The 17,776-nt window shown below is 33.6% G+C and overlaps 2 protein-coding genes across 5 annotated transcripts; both read right to left on the bottom strand.

Annotated features, from left to right (window-relative positions):
• Positions 1–4,836: 4,836 nt before the first annotated feature.
• Positions 4,837–9,926, bottom strand: LOC102661076 (probable disease resistance protein At4g27220). 4 transcript variants are annotated; one of them, XM_041009498.1, is made up of 4 exons: positions 9,795–9,926; positions 9,457–9,536; positions 6,027–8,733; positions 4,837–5,091 (listed from the first exon to the last, which is right to left on the bottom strand). In XM_041009498.1, the coding sequence occupies exons 3-4, from the start codon at positions 6,891–6,893 to the stop codon at positions 4,987–4,989; spliced, it is 972 nt and encodes a 323-aa protein (XP_040865432.1). In that variant the 5' UTR covers positions 6,894–8,733; positions 9,457–9,536; positions 9,795–9,926; the 3' UTR covers positions 4,837–4,986. The 4 variants fall into 4 exon arrangements, 2 of the variants coding, with proteins under 2 accessions (XP_040865432.1, XP_040865431.1); XR_005888547.1 differs by lacking the exon at positions 4,837–5,091 and adding an exon at positions 5,108–5,163 and having other exon boundaries at positions 6,027–8,657; XR_005888546.1 differs by lacking the exons at positions 4,837–5,091; positions 9,795–9,926 and adding exons at positions 5,108–5,163; positions 9,619–9,783.
• Positions 7,950–9,725, bottom strand: LOC121173564 (probable disease resistance protein At5g63020). The gene is made up of 2 exons (XM_041009630.1): positions 9,702–9,725; positions 7,950–8,657 (listed from the first exon to the last, which is right to left on the bottom strand). Exons 1-2 carry the CDS (start codon positions 9,723–9,725, stop codon positions 7,950–7,952), a joined length of 732 nt encoding a protein of 243 aa, XP_040865564.1.
• Positions 9,927–17,776: the final 7,850 nt, after the last annotated feature.

The raw sequence follows: 17,776 nt of genomic DNA, 5'->3' as shown, positions 1-17,776 counted from the left end.
TAATATGTTCTATTGACACTCTTTGTTTCTGAACTTCTTCCTTCACGACAAAGTACCTCAATTTCATATGCTTAGCATCCTTAGAGTACTTGTCGTTCTTACAAAAATATTGCTACGGAGTTATCACAATACATTTTCAGCGGCCTAGCAATACTGTCGACAATTCCAAGCCCTGAAATAAAGTTCCGCAGCCAATTAGCCTGAATTGTAGCCTCAAAACATACTACAAATTCAGCTCTCAGATGCAACAACAACTGATGCATACAAAATTACTTTCATTTGTTTTCGTTCTATATCATTTCTAGGACATTGTGTGAGACTAACTCTGTCTCATTTCTAAATTAGAATAGGCGATGTTAAACACCTTTCCATCTTGAATCTCTCTAGCACTTTATCGATATATATACTTTCTGAGATAAGCCTAACAATCCTTGTGATCTATTATGGAATATTTCTATCCCTATCACATAACTTACCTCACCCATATCTTTCACTTCAAAGTTTCTAGAGAGAAATTTCTTAGTCTCATGAAGAAGACCAAGATCATTTGCTGCAAGCAAGATATCATCAATATACAGAATTAGAAAATAACCTTACTCCTACTGACCTTCAGATACATACACTGATAAACAGTATTTTCCTTAAATGTAAAGGAAATAATGGTATCATTAAACCTCAAATACCATTGGCGGGAAACTTGCTTTAAGACTGTATATTGATTTCTTTAGTATGCACACCATATGTTCATTTCCTTCAACTGAGAACCCCATTGGTTGGTCCATACAAACATTCTCCTCTAAATCTCCTTTCAGAAAGGCGGTTTTCACATCTATTTGACGTAGCTCCAAGTCATAGCGGGCTACTAATGCTATGATAATCCTGAAAGAATCCTTTCGAGACCAGTAAAATGTCTCTTTATAATCAATGTCATCTTTCTGAGTAAATTCTTTAGCAACAAGTCTAGCCTTGTAACGTTCAAGGTTGTCATGAGAGTCACATTTAGTCTTGAAGACCCACTTACAACCAACTCTCTTACAACCCTTTGGTAATTCTACAAGGTCCCAAACACCATTATGTTCCATGGAATCTATCTCTTCTTTCATGGCATTTAATCACTTCTCAAAACTATCACAACTTACAACTTGTGAAAATAAAACTGGATCATTATCATTAATGCTTAAGTTTGTTTCTGTTTCATGTAGGTATACCACATAATCATTCGAAATAGCTGGTCTCATTTTCTCTTTGAGACCTTCTTAATCCTACTTCTTGTGGTTCCTCCATAATAGGTTCATTATGCATATGGGTTCATTATTGTGTTGCTCCTCTTCATTAATTTTGTAGCAATATCTGAAGAAGCAATCACCTTACTGTTAGAGGCATAAGCTAAAAGGACTTACACTCTAACTTCTTTAATTTCCATTTCTCGTGGAACTGTACTCCCACTGATTTCCTCATTTCCAATTAACCTTGCATTTCCAGTTTTGACAATTCTCATACTATGATTAGAACAATAAAACATATACCCTTTTAACTTTTCTGGATAACCAATGAAATATCCACTGATTGTTCTTGCATCCAATTTTCTTTCATGCGGATTATAAATCCTTATTTCTGCCTGGCAACCCTAAACATGCAGGTGCCTTATACTAGGTATCCTATTTGTCCACAGTTCAAAAGGTATCTTTGGAACTGCCTTACTAGGAACCATGTTCAACAAATACATGGCAGTTTTCAAGGCATACATCCACAAAGATACGAGTAAAGTCTAATTGATTAACATACTCCTAACCATATCCATTAAAGTTCTATTACGCATTTCTGATACACCATTTTGTTGTGGTGTACCGGGAATTGTGTATTGCATACAAATGCACGTTTCTGAACAAGCTTAGCAAATGGACCTGGGTGTTGCCCAGTTTCATCATATCTTCCGTAATACTCATCACTTCTATCATATCTAATAATTTTCACATTTCTGTCTAATTGCCTTTTTACTTCATTCTAGTAAATTTCTAAGGCATTCATTGCCTGAGAAATCTCAGGCAGTAAGTAGACATAACCATAATGTGAATAATTATCAATAATGGTGATAAAATATCTTTCCTTTCCGAAAGAACTAACATCAAAAGGTTCACAAATATCAGTATGCACAATTTCAAGAAGCCGAGTGCTTCTTGTAGCTCCTTTCTTTGTATGTTTTGCTTGTTTTCCCTTAATACAACCCACACAAATATTTAGATCCGTAAAATCTAGTTAAGGAAGAATTTCATTCTTTATTAATCTTTCCATCCTTTCTCTAGAAATGTGACCTAAACGTTTATGCCACAAGAAAGCATATCGTTCATTCACTAAACTATGTTTAGTGCCAACATTATGATGCAGAGTTAAAACAGTTTCAGCATACAAACTGTCTATTTCCAATTTATATAAACCATCACAAGAATACCAGTACCAATGAGATGATTATGCTTAAATAAATTGAAACATCCATTACCAAAATTAAAAGAGTATGCAGTAACTTCAAGTTTAGATAATGAAACTAAATTCCTAGATAAACTAGGTACATAAGGAGTTTCCAGTAAATCTAAACGATGTCCAGTGTTGAGTTTTAAACAATAAGTCTCAACTATTTCCACTGGAGCTTTCACTTCATTCCCCATGAAAATAAACTTCTCATTTGGGCTTATGGTTTGAATTGTAAGGAATCTCTGCATAATGTTAGAAACATGAGTCATACATCCAGAATTAATCCATCATGTATCATGGGAAATTACAGTTAAGTTTGATTCAAAACATACATGAGCATTAAGCTCACCATTCTTTTTGAACCAAGACTTACATTTTAGGCAATCCTTTTTTTTTTTTTTGGAAATATCTTAATTTCACAAAATTGACAATTATTGCCCTTTAATACCTTTCTTCTGGATTTGCAAAGAGTCGTCATTGTTCTTTAATGACCATTTGCCTTTATCATGCTTCTTCATAAATTTCTTTTCAAGCTCCTTGATTCCCTTGGTGGCTAACATAATGGACTAAGTGACTTCCTTGATTCTTAAGCCTCGTTTCTTCCTGAACTAACATACTGTGCAATTCATGCACATTTCATTTATCTTTCATGGTATTATAGTTTATTTAGAACAGGCCAAACTCAGACAATAATGAGTTTAGAATAAATTGAACAAGAAAGTTCTCATTCATAGCCATTATATTCCCAAGGTCTTAAGTCTTGCTGCAATGTTTGTCATCTCAATGACATGTTCATACATAGTACGTGAACCATCAAACTTCATGGTGGTCAATGTACTCATTAATGTCCCAGCAACAAACTTATCAGCTGTTTGAGAGCGCTCTCCCACTAATCACATAAACCTTTTAGCACTTTCGATTTTAGGGAGAGTTGTCTTAATACTATCTGCAACAGTCATTCTCATCAACATTAGGCTGAGTCTGTTAGATCTTTCCCAAGTTTTATAATGAACTTTCTCTTCATTGCTACTAACATCAATAATAGTAACAAACTTCTCTTCCAACATAGCAAGATCATAATCCAAAACACCGAGGTGAAATTGGACTTGCTCATTTAAGTCAGACAAGTTAAGCCCATTAAAATTGGCTCAGAGGATACATAAGAATCAAATGAATTCAAAACATGTATTACATAATAAAATTCACATAAGTGTTTTGAGACATAAAATACATGTCATACATATGATTCATTCAGATAACAGTCAATGTATATTGATGTTCTCCTTTGGGTGATACATCAACACACAACATACAAACATAATGATGCTAATAAAATTTTAACATTATTTGGCAATTAAATATGCACCAATTAGTAGTATCTATTTTCTTTGGGCATATAAATAAAACTAATGATACACACAAATCGCCTACAATTATATTCATTAATTATAAGAACAACTAATCAACCTTTGGGCGATCCATAAATGCCTTATAACAATGAATTTCAATTACCCATAAACCAATAATCATATAATTTAGCATCCATTATTCTATGAGTAATTGGTATAATTATTAATTTTGGAATTAAATAACCTTACAAATTTGGCCACTTTGGTGACTAACAAATTCAACATACATTTAATTCCAACCAAGTATAATTGAAATAATCATTAATTTGGAATTAAATAACCTTACAAATTTGGCCACTTTGGTGACTAACAAATTCAACATACATTTAATTCCAATCAATTATATATGGCCTGCACATAGTTATTGCTATTAACAATTCATAGCCATTCTATTAATTTCATTCTAGGCCATAAAATAATATTTACATTTATTTGTGTTTTTGCATTCAAACACGTTCAAGCAAATATGTAGCATATACATATATTTACTGCTACCAATAATTGCAAAACATTCACGTTAATTTAATTACGAAACATAAACTTTCAATACTTTAATCACGTTCAACAATAACATTCGGAAAAAAAGCAAGTGGGATTGGAAATAGCAAACATGGGCTGCAAATAACAATTTCCAAAGTTTCTATCTTCCCTATTCTAGGAACGTAATGCGGCGCAGCTTTTTCAGCAAAGTAAGGAAGTGTACAGCGGAGGCTTTCAATGTGAATGCTTTCAACGTGAATATATATACTTTCTCCATATTCAATATATATAATGCCGTACAGCTTTCTCTCCGATAATCATAAGTTTTCAAATAATCTTTCTCCAAAATTGGTATTCAACAATAATAAAATATTGCCAATAAAACAATACATGCAGCGGAAAATAAAATTCTTAAATTTCATAATTAGGGTTGATGCATAATTGGGAGAAATTAAATTATCCCTAAATTTCATAATTAGGGTTCATGCATAATTGGGAAAAATTAAATCATTCTTGGAGAATCATAAATTTCATAACACATGCTCTGATACCACATGTAAAAAAATTCTTAAGGGTTTTCTTAGATTATCAATGATAGGAAACAATAGGATCTTGAAATTTATGGTTCTCACAAACAATCAATAAACAATAATAGATAATGATGTGTACCTTTCTCCATAGGAAGACTTGTACCTTTCTCCGTAGGAACTTCTCTCCAGTGCACTTTGATTTCCTTGAAAGAGGAGAGAAAATAAGATTTCACTTCCTTAGGCCTTTCTTTTCTGTCTCTCTCCGTTCGTGATGGCTATGAGTGAGAGAGAACACTTTCTGGTCAGGAAGGGGACCTTATTTCACGTTAGTGGATATTAAGCCCCTTTTATAACCACTACTCCCATCAAGTAGCAGTTAACTTAGAAACTTCTCCTATTAAGCTCAATTACAATTTAACCCTTAATTGTTAATTATTTATTTATTAGTCCTTACATAAGTCACATATCTCTCACATGAGACATTAATTCTAACATTGAAAGCATGAAAGAACTGGAAGTTTATCATCCCATATCTTGCATATATTCATGTGATACAACTCCAATGTTTCATGTTTAGGTGTCACCACCTATGAAAATATACAATATTGTAAAAATAAATGGCAATGAAAATCAATACACTAATAGTAGGTATTTGTTAGGGAAACACTACGATAATCAAGGACGGATCTAGGGGGAAGCAGGGGCCTTGCCTCCCTCCTTTTAGATCACTTGTGTAAATATGAGGCAAAAAAAAATTAAAAAAAGAAAATATATAAAAAAGAAGCTTTTGAACTGATATTGGTTTAAATTTTTACTAGTAGATCATATTTTTAATTTTATTCATAAAATAAATAATTAATATGTTTAAACTTATTATTTAATAAATAAAATTTTATTAAAAGTAAAATATTTAAATAATTATATAAAAAAAATTGATCCTCCTTAAATACATTTATAGATTTGTCTCTGTCTATAATAGGTAAAATAGAAAATTATATCTACAAATTTAAGAAAATAAATTATGATTAAAGTATACAATTTTTGTTAAATCAAACTTTCGAGAAAACAGTTACAAGTTAAATATTTAAGTAGCAAAAAAGAATTCAAATATTGAAGGCATTGTAAGACATGAGTTTACCTGTTGATTAAACAGTGCCAAAGGAATGCTCTGACTGGATGGATTACCCTGATCGACTGCTACAGAACAATAGAAACTCTGAAGCTCAAGTAAACCTAGTAAAGTGACAGAATGCAATTCAGGGAGAACAATCTGGAGAAGTTCTTTCTGATCCTCTTGTTTTTCCACATCTATGATCTTTGTCATACCTTTACAACCAGAAATTTTCATCTCATGAAGTTGAGAAAGGTTTCCCGTGATGGAATACAAAAATAGATTCTTCAACCAATGACAACATGTAACTTTAATAACTTTTAGCTTTGCAAAAGATTGTGTCTGCATTGGACCATGACATATTTCTTCAATCTTACATAGATTGTTAAGAACCAAAGTCTCCAAATTGAGGAATGCAGAATGGGGATTCATCAACCTTCTTGGGTTAATGAGGTGCAACAATTCATCATTATCTTGGATATACAGATGCTTTAATTGAGGAAAACCTTCCACATCCAAATCATACAACAAATCCTTAACACCCTTTAATTTAGCAAAGCTCAAGTCCTCAACTGTGGTGAACAACAATCTGCTCGTCCACCGATAGTCTGTGAGTTTGAGCATTCTTGAGGGTCCAAGAGCTTCACCATACCAATTTTGAGACCAATACCATTTCGAAATATTACCAATCCATATTTTGTATCTTTCGAGCTTCGCAGGGAACTGGAAGTCCCTTGGCAAAACCGAAGTATCTTTGAATGATATCTCCAAAGTTGTCAAATTATGCAAATTCTGTAATTCACGTACTTTAGCGTTGTTGCTTTCACTTTTTCTTCCTTCAACCTCCCATTCAATGTTATAGCAACCTCCCATGTACAATTCTTCTAAGCACATCAAACTTGATATAAGATTTGTAGGAATGACTCAGTGAATCACAGTATGTTAAATTTAGCAAACAAAGACGAGTCAGATGTTTTATTTCTCCTGGGAGCTCTGCAATACTAGACCCCGCCAAGGAAAGAATTTCTAAATTTGAGAGTTTTGCCACCATCCTTATGTCACCTAATTTACATCTTCTTAGATTCAATGAGCGAACGTTTATCAAGAGATTGAGAGAAGGGGGTAGGAAAGGGGTGAAGGACATTTCATATAAGATCAAAGTCATCACTTCTTTCATCATCCCAGAGAAAAAGTTATCAGCTTGGACTTGAGTCAAAGAAGACTGAAATCTAATATAATGGCACTTGCGAAACTGATCTGCATAGGTGGGATAGGTCGGGTCGGTCGGAAGAGACTTAGATGCAATTGATTTAGCCACGTCACGCACAACATCATGCATTCCAACCCATTCAGGTTTACCTTCAAGCAATAATGAAGAGGCCCTAAGCTCATTTATGAATGTGTAATGTGTGTCTCTTGCCTCCATCAATGTGTGCACGCCACCATAAAAGCCCAACCCCCAACAACATATTAACAAATCTTCAGTGTGGATCTCATTTAGTCCAAAAGAACCAATGAATAAGAATAGTAACTTCAATTCCTCTGTGTCTAAAAAATCATAACTTAACTTCAAAGCAGGGTAGACATTATTCTCAAACTCTTTATGCTTAAATTCCTTTAGTTGTTTCAGGGCAACCCTCCAAGCATGGACTTCCTTTTTTCTCAAACCCTTTCCCAAGGCTGTGATCAAAAGAGGCAAACCAGCACAACATTTTGCCACTTCTTCTGCAATTGGTTTTATACCAACTTCATTAACAACATTACCTGCTATTTTCTGGAACAACTTCCAACTTTCCTCCTCCAGTAAAGCTGTAAGATTAAAATCTTTTTGAGTGTCCATCTTTATCAGCACTTCACGTTCTCTGGAAGTTATCACCAATTTGCAACCATTGTGTTCATCACCAAAAGGAATTCCCACTTCTGTCAAATCAAGTTCACTCCAAATGTCGTCTAGAATAATAAGAACTTCTCTTGCTTTTTTATCCTTTGACGCAGTTCTGTTGCTCTTCCACCTTCTGTCTCTTTTTCAAGTTTCCGATCCAACAAAGCATCAGCAATTTGGCCTTGAATTCTTTTCACATTTGGAGAATTGGTTATATTGGCTATGGCTACAGCAACAAATAATCCATCTTTCTTTACTTGCCAAGCTAACTCATTCACAAGAGTGGTTTTACCCACGCCACCCATCCCATGCACCCCAATCATGTACATTTTAGGATCCTTAAGAATTTCCTTAATCTCATTCAGCATTGATGTTCTGGACTCCAGTGCTTCATAACCTCTAGAAAATGGTGTAATTGTGACATCAGGGGCATCACGGTAAGAAATTGTATCAAATTTTCCTTTCTCTATGACATCTGAAATCTCTTTTGTCATTTTTTCAAAACTCTTGCTCAGCTGACATCTTGTCCACAGATAGGGACAATATTGTCCCAGACACCATCTAGTTCCTTCAACATCAATAACTTTATTTGCAGCAGCAACAATTTCATTTGCTTTCTTGAGCCAGTTCTGAACAATATTTTCAATCTTGTCTCCGTTCCTTTCGGCCTCAACAACCCGGTGTTGCACACTTTCTTGAGTATCCTTCAGAGTTTGAACCTCGGTTATAAGCTTTTCAATGTTTTCCTCGTAGGAGGATATGTACCCAATTTGACCCTTAATAAATGTAATCACATAATTAGCAATAAATACTTAATTAGCTATCACATCCATCGCCACCCCCTTGTGCTATCTGTGAATTATAATGGAAGACACCGAACATAAGCAATAAATACTTAATTATATTAAATGCTATTGTACTGCTCTCAAATTCAAAAATTCATTCAAGACTCTGATTTTTCTTGTATAATGATCCATTAGAGATATAGACAGAGTTTAAAAGTTTATCATTTGAATATGTAATTAAGCTAAATAGAAGATCATCCTTTGGCCTTTATGTTAATTCAAACTTTATATTATTCAAATAAAACAATGACATTTATAAAATTTGTGACTTATTGAAGTTAAGGTGAAGGAATTAACATTTACATCTATTAAAGTTGTTCATAAGACTGATCACCAGAATATCATTCATTATGAAAATAGTGGTATATTAATTATTTAAAGAATTTAATAGTCATATGAAAAACTAAAATAGTTGTATACTATTAATTAATAAAAAATAATTATTGTTATGATTTTTAAGGTAGTTATTATAAAGATCAATAAATTTATCATATATACTAATCTGTAATTGAATGTTTACTAATTTGTAATTGAATGTTAGTGTAAAATATGTTTACATTATTGTAATACATAATTTATTTTCTCTTGTTTAAAACTTCTTCCTCATTTGTTTACTCTTTGTGAAAGTATAAACAGATCAGGATAATATGTTTACATTATTTTCTCTTGTAAGCCATCAGACAGATTTATTCAAGGACAAACAGATCAGGATAAGTGTGAGAATATATACCTGATATCTTTAGTTGGCAGTAGATAACGTGAAAGAGGCAATATCATACAACCTTTATCTCTTGCACGATTTTTATTCAGCTGAAAAATTGAAGATGGAATGCAACTAATTTTAATAACCAAACAATGAAAAATAATTAAAAAAGAAATAAAGGATACCAACTCTAGCCAGTACTAAATAGGGTTGAAAGCAATGATGGGGACAGTGATGCTACTTTATGGAGAAGTTTCGGCTGACTGGATAACCTTAATGGCCTGATTGATATCCATTCATCAAATATATAATACACACGAAGGTTTGGAGTGAAAGATAGAGAGAAAGCACAAAAGAAGAAATACCTGAAAATATGTTTGTGGCTTGTTCTGGTTTACTTTGTATTGCTCTCAGCAGAAATAATGTCCCTCAAGTCCTCAACACTCTATATACTCCCCTTTCACTCTCTAATGTTTTAGATCAACCTTCACTCACATGAGGATGCTTTGTTTTCTTAATTTATAACTCATACCTATCCCCCTTTTGTCCCCTAGTTCATTTTTTAAAGGCTGCCTTGGTGGCATGAGAGAAAGCTGAAGCATACGCCAACTCTTTCATTGGTCCTTGGTCAATTTTTTTTCTTGGTCAACCTTAGTGATGTGTTTTGAAGTTAATCAATAAAACCCACGCAACGAGTGGACCCCCTCCAAAAGATGATAGTATTTTGCATTGAAAAAGATAGATGATAAATAATTTAATTCTTCAACACTACAATTAGTCGTTTATGTTTATTTTACACTATAAATTTTTTTCTTGTTCAGCTTTTGCTTGAATACAAAAACGCTCTTCCCTCCTTAGAAACAACTTTCCAAGTTTTGTTTTGAATTCACTCCTATATCATAAATTACTTTGAAAACAACTTCTAGTCAAGATAAGGAGATAAAAGAAACATGAATACACCATAAGCATAGTAACTCCATAAACAAAGGGATTTACATGGGGTCATAAAACATCGATCACAAAAGAAGAAATTGTTTTTCTGCGAAGATAAACATTTTTAAGTGAAACATGTTCACTAATTAAATAAACAACTTAATTTCTAAAGCAAATGAATATAGTTGAGAGAAAATACAACATAATTAGCTATTTCATTCTCTTCGATCTGTTTCAGGTCATCCTTTCACCCACACCACATGCATGATGCTTTGTTTTCTTTAATTGCCACTCTTATCTACCGCCCTTTTATTTAAGACAAAATTACAAATTGATCTCCCTATTTAGTCTCCTAATTTTTTGCAATCTGGTTATTTTAGTTCTCAATCCCGAAATTGGACGTTGACTATAATTTGTCAACATTGACTGTCGTGCGTCAGGTTTTTATTAGACGTTGACCGTCATGTGTCGCACTTTTATTGAATGCTGACATTAATTAGGTGCACGAAATTAATGTCCAATAAAAACACAACACGTGACGGTCAACGTCCAATAAAAATATGACACGTGACAGTCAACGTTAACAAGTTACAGTCAACATCCAATTTCGGTATTAGGGACTAAAATAACGGAATTACAAAAAATTAGGGAACTAAATTGTGAATTAAATTATAAGAAGACCAAATTTACAACTTTGAAACAAATAAGAGAACCAAATTTACAATTTTACCTTCATTTAAAGACTTCCTTGCTAGCATTAGTAAGCTGAAGCATATGGAAACTCTTCCATTGGTCCATCCTCTTTTCTTTTCTTTTTTTCCTTGGTCACAGTAATTACTGATGTATAGTGCTTTTGAAAGCAGCCTAATGAGTGCCCCAAAAAAATATTATTTTACAATATTTAACAACATAAATAATAAATTAATTAATTTGGTTGACTTATTATTATATGGATGGTCATGAGTTCAATTCCTATTCACATATTTTTTATTATATTTCATTTAATCCTCCCTCATGTCACAACTTACATAATAAATGTCTCAATTTAAAATTAGGAAAGCATGATAAGAGAGAAAGAGTGTCTAACATTTTTGTTTTGTTTTTTTATCCAATGGATTTTATTTATTTTAATTTAATGTAATATACTAGACTTTAAAATATAGTTAATGAATCACTAATCATCTATAAAATTAAATTGATGGACTGAATTCAATCTACCATTTTATTTTTATTATAATTTTTATTGCAATAGATAGATTGAATAGATTTACTTGTAGATAATTTAGAAGAGTGATAGATACTTTGCTTGTTTTATTATCCCTGAATAAAAGAAACCAACAATAATTAAATTCAATTCTAGCACACGCCTATATCCAGATCTAGCCACACGGGTGTTTACTGTACAATTTCAAGATTTTTTTTTTTGTAGTGTCATGTTTCAAATTTAAGATATCAACACCATTAATGTCAACATATATTTACTTTGTTGATTAAAAATCTATACAGTTTAAGATGTAGCTCATGTAAGATGTATTTTTTTTATCTTGTTTGATTTTTCCTAAACTTGATTTTTTTGCTGGAAAGTTATGTACATATATTGCATAGTTAAGAGTGTTAAAAAAGGTGGTATCAGAGCTCCATTGTAGGGGCCTGATATTGAGTGCATGTGAGGAAAACAGTGAGTGTGTGAGGAAAACCGTGAGTGTGAGTCAAGAAAGAAACTGCAGTTTTTCTTTCTTTTGAGTAGAACGAGTTGAGAAGAATGGCAGAAGGTGGGAATAGCAGTTTCGTGCAGCCTGCAATTCCAAGGTTTAATGGTCATTATGATCATTGGACAATGCTGATGGAGAATTTTCTCCGCTCCAAAGAATATTGGGATCTCATTGAGAATGGGATATTGATGGTGGCAGATGGAATAGAGCCTAAGGAGGCACAATGCAAATTGATCGAGGAGCAGAAGTTGAAGGACTTAAAGGTAAAGAATTACCTTTTCCAGGCAATAGATTGTGAAGTCCTTGAAACAATCCTTAAGAGGGACACGACAAAAAATATATGGGATTCAATGAAGCAAAAATTTCAAGGTTCAACCAGGGTCAAAAGGGCTCAACTGCAAGCTTTACGCAAAGATTTTGAGATTCTTCAAATGAAGGAAGGAGAAACAGTGAATGCATATTTTTCTCGTACTTTAACCATAGCCAACAAAATGAAGGCTCATGGTGAAAGTATGAGTGAAACAGTCATTACTGCAAAGATTTTGAGATCAATGATCTCAAAATTTGATTATGTGGTATGCTCAATTGAAGAATCCAACAACTTAGACATGATGACTATTGAAGAGTTGCAAAGTAGTCTTCTTGTTCATGAGCAGAGGATGAGAAGTCGTGGAGAAGAAGAGAAGGTTCTGAAGATCTCCCACGAAGACAAAGCAAGTAGAGGAAGAGGTAGAGGTAGAGGTAATGGTTCATTCAGAGGAGGTCGAGGAAGGGGAAGACAATCATTCAATAAAGCTGTTATTGAATGTTTCAAATGTCACAAGTTAGGACACTATCAATATGAATGTCCTGATTGGGAGAAAAATTCCAATTATGTTGAATTAGAGAAGGAAAAAGATGAAGAATTGTTATTAATGTCTTATGTTGAATTGGAGCAAGACAAAATGGAAGAAGTGTGGTTCCTTAACTCCGGTTGCAGCAATCATATGACTAGAAGCAAGGAGTGGTTCTCAGAACTGGATGAAAGCTTTAGCCAAACTGTAAAACTTGGCAATAACACCAGAATGGCTGTTGTGGGAAAAGGTATCATTCGTATGCAAGTGAATGGATTTACTCAGGAAATTTCTGGTGTCTATTATGTTCCTGAACTTAAGAATAATCTATTGAGCATAGGGCAACTTCAAGAAAAAGGCTTAACTATTTTGATTCAACATGGGAAGTGTAGGGTATATCATTCTGAGAAAGGATTAATTATGCAGTCAGATATGAGTGGAAATAGAATGCTTTTTGTGTTGGCTACCATGATACCAAAAGCTTCTTCGTGTTTCCAAATTGTATCAGAAAATGAATCTCATCTTTGGCATTGCCGGTTTGGTCACTTAGGCTATAACGGATTGAGGACACTTTTTGATAAGAAGATGGTAATTGGGTTGCCTTTGGTCAAGATTCCAAAGAAGATATGCATAGAATGTTTAACTGGAAAGCAACACAGAAACTCTATGCCTAAGAAGAGTTTATGGAGAGCATCAAACAAGTTACAACTTGTGCATGCAGACATATGCGGGCCTATTAAACCAGAATCAAATAGCAACAAGAGGTACATCCTAAGTTTTATTGATGATATCACTCGTAAAACTTGGATTTATTTCTTACATGAAAAATCAGAAGCTTTTTCCATGTTTAGAAATTTTAAAGCTCATTTTGAAAAGGAGATTGGTGCATATATTGCTTCTTTGAGGACAGATAGAGGTGGTGAATTTACCTCAAATGAGTTTGTAGAATTTTGCAAAAATTAAGGCATTAGTAGACAATTGACTGCAACCTATACTCCTCAACAAAACGGAGTTGTAGAGAGGAAAAATAGAATGATAATGAACATGGTGCGTTCTATGTTAGCTGAGAAGCAGGTTCCTTAAATGTTTTGGCCCGAAGCTGTAAAATGGAGTGTGCATATCCTCAATAGATGTCCTACTGTGGCTGTGCAGAAAAAAACTCCAGAAGAGGCATGGAGCAATGTGAAGCCAATGGTTGATTATTTTCGAGTTTTTGGGTGTGTAGCTCATGCACACATCCCAGACCAGAAGAGAAGCAAATTAGATGAAAAAAGTATGAAGTTTGTTTTCTTGGGAGTAAGTGATGAATCAAAGGCATACAGATTATATGATCCAGTTTCTAAGAAAATCATCATTAGCAAGGATGTGATTTTTCAAGAAGATGAATGTTGGAATTGGGGCAAAAGCAATGAAGAATGCATATCAGATGTTTTAAAGTGGAACGATGATGGTGATGAGAATAACATGGAAGAAGGAATAGAAAACAATGAAGAAGAAGGTAACATTGAAGGAGAAGGCAGTGATGTTGATACAAGAAACTCAAGTGAAATTGGTGTTTCTTCTAGTGAATCAACTGAAAATGATTCACCAATTCTGAATGAAAGGAGGGTAAGAGGACCACCATCTTGGGCAATAGACTATGTAACAGGTGAAGGTTTATCAGATGAAGATGGTCTGAATGCTATGATAATGCTCGCTGAAGATGACCCACTTACATTTGAACAAGCTGTCAAGAGTAAGAAGTGGAGGGATGCAATGATGGCAGAGATAGAGTCAATAGAAAAGAACAAGACTTGGGAGTTAACTATTCTACCGAAAGGGGTGAAGCCAATTGGAGTTAAGTGGGTTTTCAAGACCAAACTTAATGAGAAAGGAGAGGTAGACAAGTACAAAGCAAGGCTAGTGGCGAAGGGGTATGCACAACAGTATGGAGTTAATTATACTGAAGTTTTTGCTCCAGTTGGTAGACTTGACACCATTCGATTATTACTTGCTTTGGCAGCACAAAACAATTGGGATGTTTTTCAACTAGATGTAAAGAGTGCATTTCTTCACGGTGAACTCAATGAAGAAATCTTTGTGCAACAACCATTGGGATATGAGAAGAATGGTGAAGACGGCAAAGTTTACAAGCTAAGAAAGGCATTGTATGGCTTGAAGCAAGCACCAAGGGCGTGGTATAGCAAGATAGAGGCTTACTTTGTTCGAGAAGGCTTTGAAAGGTGTTTATGTGAACACACACTGTTCACAAAGTCGAAGGAAGTAGGTAAAATTTTAATAGTAAGTCTTTATGTTGATGATTTAATATATACTGGAAATGATAAAAGTATGTATGATGATTTTAAGAATTCCATGATGTTGGAATTTGACATGACTGATTTAGGGAGGATGAGATATTTTCTTGGGATTGAAGTAATACAAAGTTTAGATGGGATTTTTGTGTGTCAAAGAAAGTATGCTCATGAAATTCTAGGAAGGTTTGGAATGGATAAAAGCAATCCAGTGAAGAATCCTATTGTTCCAGGCACGAAATTGTCAAAGGATGAAGCAGGAACCAAAGTTGATGAAACTTTGTTCAAACAGGTAGTTGGCAGTCTGATGTACTTGACTGCAACTCGACCTGATTTGATGTATGTAGTGAGTCTTATTAGTAGATTCATGTCTTGCCCAACTGAATCTCATTGGCTTGCAGCAAAAAGAATATTAAGGTATTTGAAAGGTACAACTGAGCTTGGAATTTTCTACAAAAAGGATGGTTGCACAAATTTGGTGGCTTACACTGACAGTGATTTTGCTGGTGATTTGGATGATTGTAGGAACACTTCTGGCTTTGCATTCTTACTTGGTTCTGGAGCAGTTTCATGGTCTTCTAAAAAATAGCCTGTAGTGACATTGTCTACTACTGAGGCTTAGTACATAGCTGCTGCGTTTTGTGCCTGTTAGTGTATTTGGTTGAGAAGAGTTTTAGAGAAACTTGGTCATAAGGAGGAAAATAGTACTTTGATTCAATGTGACAATAATTCTACTATACAGCTATCAAATAATTCTGTTTTTCATGGAAGAAGCAAACATATTGATATAAGGTTTCATTTTCTTAGAGATTTAACCAGAGACAAAATTGTGGAGTTGAGTTACTGTAATTCTCAAGAACAGGTTGCAGACATAATGACAAAACCTCTCAAGTTAGAACAATTATTGAAATTACGGAGTATGCTGGAAATGGTTGATGAGTCAATTATAAACTAAATGTTTGTTTTTCTTTCTAGTTTAAGGGAGGGAATGTTGACGTGTAAATAGAAGTTAAGAAGTTAGTGGTAGTTTCTTGTAAATAGGAGTTATGTGGAGTAGTTATATGGAGTAGTTATGTGGAGTAGTTTTAAATATATTGTAACTGCAGTAGTCTATATATTGTAACTTTGTAACTGCAGTAGTAGAATTTTGAAGATTAAGAAAAAACGCATTCTCTCTAAAACTTGTATGTCATTGTCTTTTTTAACAAAGAGAACATATTTTTAGTTTTTTTTTTAACTGGAGAACATATTTTTAGTTAAACAATGACATCATGAATTGATTTTTTTTTTCACACTATTGGTTATTTTAACGAATGCTTTTATTAATTTTTTATTTACTTTTGCAAGACAATTATTCTTAATTTACAGTATTTCTTGATTGAATTTTTTTAATGAAAACGTGTAATTATTTTCTTTTTTTTCAAAAAAAAATAACTTTCTTAACTAACTAATCTATAATATCACGTTTAGATATTCATATATATCTAGAAGAATTGCATAATTTATACAAAATAGCATAAATCTGAAACAAGCCTATTAGTAACTAATTTATAACATTGTGCCATAAATCTACTTGATTTCTTCTTTTAGATGCTTCTAAATTCTAGAAGAGAGGAGAAGGTGCTTCAATTCTGTAATAATAATCACTACTAAAAATTTATCCTTCTACACTCGTGATTCTAAGACGGTTGTAAAGGACCGTCTTAGAAAGTGCGACAGTGACATTTTCGTAATTAATAGGAACAAAATAACGACGTTTGCGTGAACCCGTCTTTGAATATTGTTCGATGGCAGACTTGTAAATTTATGATGCTGCTTTGCTTAAACTTATCTTGCATGTTCTTTGTTTCATAGAGAAGCTCCAAGAACACATTATAGCTTCGATTTCTCAATTTTTATAAGTACGGGTGCATTTATATTGATGCTCTTTCAAAGTTTTATGATGTTGCTTTGCTTAAACTTATCTTGCATGTTCTTTGTTTCGCAGAGAAGGTCGAAAAACACAGTAAAGCTTCGATTTTTACGAGTACAGGTGCGTTATCGATGTCCTGCGTTTTTTATTATTTGGATTTGTTGTGGTTTTTTGATGTAATGCTTAAACTTTTCTTGCATGTACTTTGTTTCACAAAGAAGGTCGAAGAACACACTAAAGCTTCGATTTTTATCTCAGAAAGCGGCGATTTTTATGACAACAAGTGCATTTTCTTTGTAGTTCTTTCAAAGCTGAATTTTTTTGGTGAATTTTTTGGGCATTGTTGGACCTTCTCCTACCTTGATGGCGCTTTCTTTGTTTTCCCTCCCCGGGTTCTGCGTTTTCTTCCATTTCGATTTGTTGGGGCTTTTGTTGCGTGTTCTTTTTTTGGGGTTTTAGTTAATTTTATGATTCAAACCTGTGGTTGCAACTTTATGATTTTGTTGTTGTTTCTGTATCATTCCCTTTTCATTGCATTTATTTTTGTGGTTCCCTACCATATTGTTGGTGTTTTGTTTGTTTGTTGTTGCCATCTTACTTTCTGTTACCCTGCATCAGAAAAAAATGGGTTGTTGTTGTTTGTGTATTTTTGCTTTGCTTTTTTAC

Source organism: Glycine max, chromosome 15 (assembly GCF_000004515.6).
Source record: "Glycine max cultivar Williams 82 chromosome 15, Glycine_max_v4.0, whole genome shotgun sequence".
In the NCBI taxonomy this organism is placed as follows: domain Eukaryota; kingdom Viridiplantae; phylum Streptophyta; class Magnoliopsida; order Fabales; family Fabaceae; genus Glycine; species Glycine max.
Note: the sequence above shows the minus strand (reverse complement) of the source record. Positions and strands in the feature narration are given on the sequence as shown.